Raw genomic sequence first — 4214 nt, 5'->3', positions numbered from 1 at the left:
CAAACTGAAGTCTGAAGACCACCTGATCTTTGTCAACCCTTCGATACGTCCACGGATGCGTCACCCTTCAGAACAACTGCGCCACATCAACCCTTACGCCGCATGCTCGCCTATCCTAGTAGTCAGTTCACTGCACCGGACTGACTTCCAAATTTACCCATAGTCGTCTTTTCTATGTTAAATCCTGTAGCTCCTGCATCCAGATAGGGCTGCATACCATCACACACGTGGCGCCCAGATCCCCGGTCGCATGTCTGATCCTACGCCAACCTTCCACAATCTGCTTCTACAACCCTGCATAGAAGCAATTAACTGACTATCCTTCTTCCTACAGCCTGGATCGTAGCGGCACGGGTATAACGAGCTCTTCGCTTGCTATGCAAGGAGAAGACGGACTTGGCAATGTCTACGAAGTGGGCCGGGAAGTCAACCACGCCGCAAATCCTACTTACGCCCCACCCGTGCATAGGGGACTGGGCAGGATCTGGGCGGCTATTTCGCCAATAGAATATTACAAGATGCATTCATGGCAGTATGAGTGATGGGTAAGCGAATCCTGATGTGCAGCGGGTGACATCCCTTGCTCGGGGCTGGCGACACGCGGTGTGGTCGACGTGATACCGAGTTACCGGGTATTTTGAAGGATCGTCATATCGTATCGATATTCCTAACACCTGATCATTATTCTAACAAGATGTGCATTGTTGGGTACAAGCGAAGTGGACGATGTCCATGGCGGGAATAGTGGTAAATCGCTGGATCTTCCTGGAAGGAAACATGGTCAAAAAGCTGCGCGTGCACGATCTGGACTGGAAGTTCGGGTATCGAGTATGGGATGAGACCAATAAGAAGTATATCTTCCTTCCTTCCCTATTAAGACTGAGGTAAGCTCAACGAAACACTTTGGAACCAGATACTCGGTATTCTGGAATTTCGCGTCACTTACTCCCTCTAGCGGTCAATCGATGCAAGAGCTCGTTGCATGATTCACAATTTGCCTTCACTACCCCCTTGGAGAATATCGCGTAGCAACTTCAACCCTTCCACAGCAAATGCCACCATGTTACCTTCGCGCTCACTACTTCCCGTTTCCACTTCCTTCGTCACGGTCTCGCCTGCCTCCCGTGCCACAGCAAGCGCCACATAACCAGGCGTCCTGTTCTTGGTTGTGCCTCCCGTCGGTCCAGCCGTTCCGCTTTCGCTGACAGTATACGTGCTGCCTAGCGTCCCCCGAGTGTGCTCGGCGAGGCCGGAAACGATAGTGGGGGTTGGGCCGCTGTAAGACTTGATGGTGTCCTGGGTCCAACCGCAGTAGGCGATGCGTGATTCAAGTGTATAGAGGGTAAGGCCTCCGCGGTAATAGCTCGATGCACCAGGAAAGGAAAGGAGTGCTGCAGAAATCAGACCGCCTGCTGCCTTTGTGGGTACGCGTCAGTAAGGATGCTTAGTTTTTGAAGAATGGAGAGGATTCACTGTTTCGGCTACTGAGACTGTTTCTTTGCGCTCTTTGAGTAGAGTGGCTACTTCCTGGACGATTTGTCGTAGTTCCTCGGGCGGGAAGATTGGAGGTGACATTGTGATATATGCAGAATTAGTGGTACCGAATTACTTTTGCGTATTTGAGGACGAAGACTTCGGTATATGTATGAACTGTCCTTACAAATAGAATTTCTTGATAATCGTAGCGGACTTATGTCGGATGTAGCGGCTCTCAGTGGGGTAGCTTCGAGGCAGTGACGTATGCGGGGTAGCTTCTACTACAGGCACATCTAACCATACAATTCATTCCTTATGTACATGCAAGGCTCAACGCATAATATACAGTGTCCATCTAGTTGAAGGCGAACCTTTCCTCTCCTCTCTTCATCAACCTGATGGGTATAGACACGCCCCTCAACTGTAGCGTGACAATGCTCGCCACTTTGTTCTTGAGGAAGTCCTTGGCTCTATCCTCAGCCTTTCGGTAAAGCTCCCTCCTCTCCTTGCCTCCTTTTGGCATCTTCTCTACCTCTTCGTCACTAGCGAAGTCATCTACTGCAAGCTCAACGCTATACTGCGAGAAGATCGCAGCCAGCACGGCAAGAATCTCAACTTGAGCGAAACGTCGGCCAATGCATGATCGAAAGCCATCGCTGAAGGGGATGTATGAACCCTTGACGGGCTTGAAGAGTTGAGCTGAAGTGTCTTCTCCTGATGGTCCACGTAAATCTTCGTCATCGTAATTGATGTCGACAAAGTCGTTGTCAGGCTTAGTGTCGACGAGCCAGCGTTCAGGTCGGAAACAGTCTACGTCCGGGATCCCGCCCTTATGCGGTTTATCAGATGGTGCTGGCCAGTATTTGGGATTGCGGTGGATAGCCGCACTAAGGAAGATATGTGTATCTCCAGGTATCATGTATTGTTGGCCTCCAACATTTAATGGTCGAGGCTGACCCGGCGCAGTAGACTTTGGGATATTGACGATGGGTTGTAGAATGCGTAATGTCTCGTTCATGACAGCTGCCGCCATACCACCGAAAAGGGGTTGGAAATGCTCCTCAAACTTCCATTCGTCCATCGGCTTACCCGCAAATATCTTGTCAATGTCTTCTTGTAGCCGTTTCTGGGACGCCCAGTTCATTGCAAGGAATATCATCGAGAAATGTAGTGTGTTGGCTGTTGTTTCGTGACCAGCCAGCATTACTACGAAAGCGTTGCCCAGCAAGTCGCTCTTCGTAATCGTCGAGCCCTCCTTCTTGGTAATGCCACTTCCTCGGATCAGAGCATCAAAGAGATCCATGCCTTCTTTTGTATCATCGCCGGATTCGACCTGGGTCTTCTTCTTTTCGTAAATCTCGTTCATGTACTTTCCCCATTCGCCTACAGCCTCTCCGACTGTACGATGGACTTTGACTGGTGATCGCGCTGTCCGAACACGTTAGAACAACGTTCTCAATTCAATGCAGTCAGACAATGACAAGGAGGTAACTTACAAAGCCACTTGATAGGCATAATCTGAGTCCACATGATGTTATGGAGCAGTTCGCTAAGAGCTTCCCTATAGTTCATGGTGTGGCCTGGAGGTGCTTCGGATCCTACGAAGATCGAATCTTCTCCACCCTTCTTGGTCTTTGGTTTCTTGCCCTCTTCGTGCGGCCACACTACGCGTACGTCGAAACCTGCACCGCTGATAACATAGAGAGCAAAGTTCATTGCCGCGACAGAAGGGTCAACCACGGTCAAGTTTCCTTTACCATCAGGCCCAGCCCACAGATCGAGCATCGACGTTGCGTGGTGAATAGTCTCATTGAACACGAGTTGATTGTTCTTGTCACCGAAGCTCGGTGCGACAAGTTTACGGTGTGCACGCCAATCTGATCCCTCAGTAGACACAAGATTCTTTCCGTAAATGTCCAGTGACCCGTACATCTCAAGAGGCTTGGGAAAATCATTGCGGCGGCTGGTAATCTGGTTGACGGCCTCCGCATCGGCCACGTAGACAGTATTTCTGGTAGGAGAAGCCACAATGAACACGTCCATCCCTATCTTTTTGAAGGGCTCATGACCGCTCATATAACCCCATTCCGGATGCAGGATGCTGCAGGATCAAATTAACATCTCAACTATGATCAAGTTGGACATACTTACTCCATCCACATGCCTCTTAGTGGTTCTGGCACAAATCTCTGCAGTAATGGCGTCCATAACTTGAAAGTTGACAGCCAGAAGATACTGAACATGTGCCATGGCGCTACAATCACAGGTAATCCCGAGCTCTTTGCGAGCGCGACATTTCGCTGTAGACTACGATATCTCCAGGTTATCTGATAGATGGCGAAGCTCGCAATGACGCTAAAGATCAGGGTGGCGATCATGATGTTCTTCCTGGCGGAACTTCAGACTAGCGGAGGAGTCTACTGGTACAAGAGATTGTGGTCCACGCGATCTTGCGCTATCGAAGGTACTGTGGTGAGGATGCTGGAGGTGTCTGGCGATGATGTGCATTCGCCTTCCCAGGCGCGAATGGAATTGTGACGTATACATGTGCGCGATTGAACTTGTCTCACTGGCGTCTCAGCACCTCGGTTACGAAAGATCGCTAGCAGATGCATCTCGCGTACTGTATATGTGTGCAGTATGCAAGACCTGACGATGCATAGGGTTACACAAATGAAGCTGTACGCTGATAGGCTCTACTCACTAAATCGTTCCCTTGTGTGGAGTTGCAGTGTGAG

General features: G+C 50.0%; 1 protein-coding gene across 1 annotated transcript; it reads right to left on the bottom strand.

Annotated features, from left to right (window-relative positions):
• Positions 1 to 987: 987 nt before the first annotated feature.
• Positions 988 to 3854, bottom strand: GT037_011264 (cytochrome p450 monooxygenase; the record flags this gene model as incomplete). The annotated part of the gene is made up of 4 exons (XM_038936311.1): positions 988 to 1416; positions 1889 to 2904; positions 2973 to 3577; positions 3628 to 3854. The coding sequence occupies 4 exons, from the start codon at positions 3852 to 3854 to the stop codon at positions 988 to 990; spliced, it is 2277 nt and encodes a 758-aa protein (XP_038781080.1).
• Between the last annotated feature and the right edge of the window lie 360 nt (positions 3855 to 4214).

The sequence above is a fragment of the Alternaria burnsii genome (genome assembly GCF_013036055.1).
Source record: "Alternaria burnsii strain CBS107.38 chromosome Unknown 710, whole genome shotgun sequence".
Lineage (NCBI taxonomy): Eukaryota > Fungi > Ascomycota > Dothideomycetes > Pleosporales > Pleosporaceae > Alternaria > Alternaria burnsii.
Note: the sequence above shows the minus strand (reverse complement) of the source record. Positions and strands in the feature narration are given on the sequence as shown.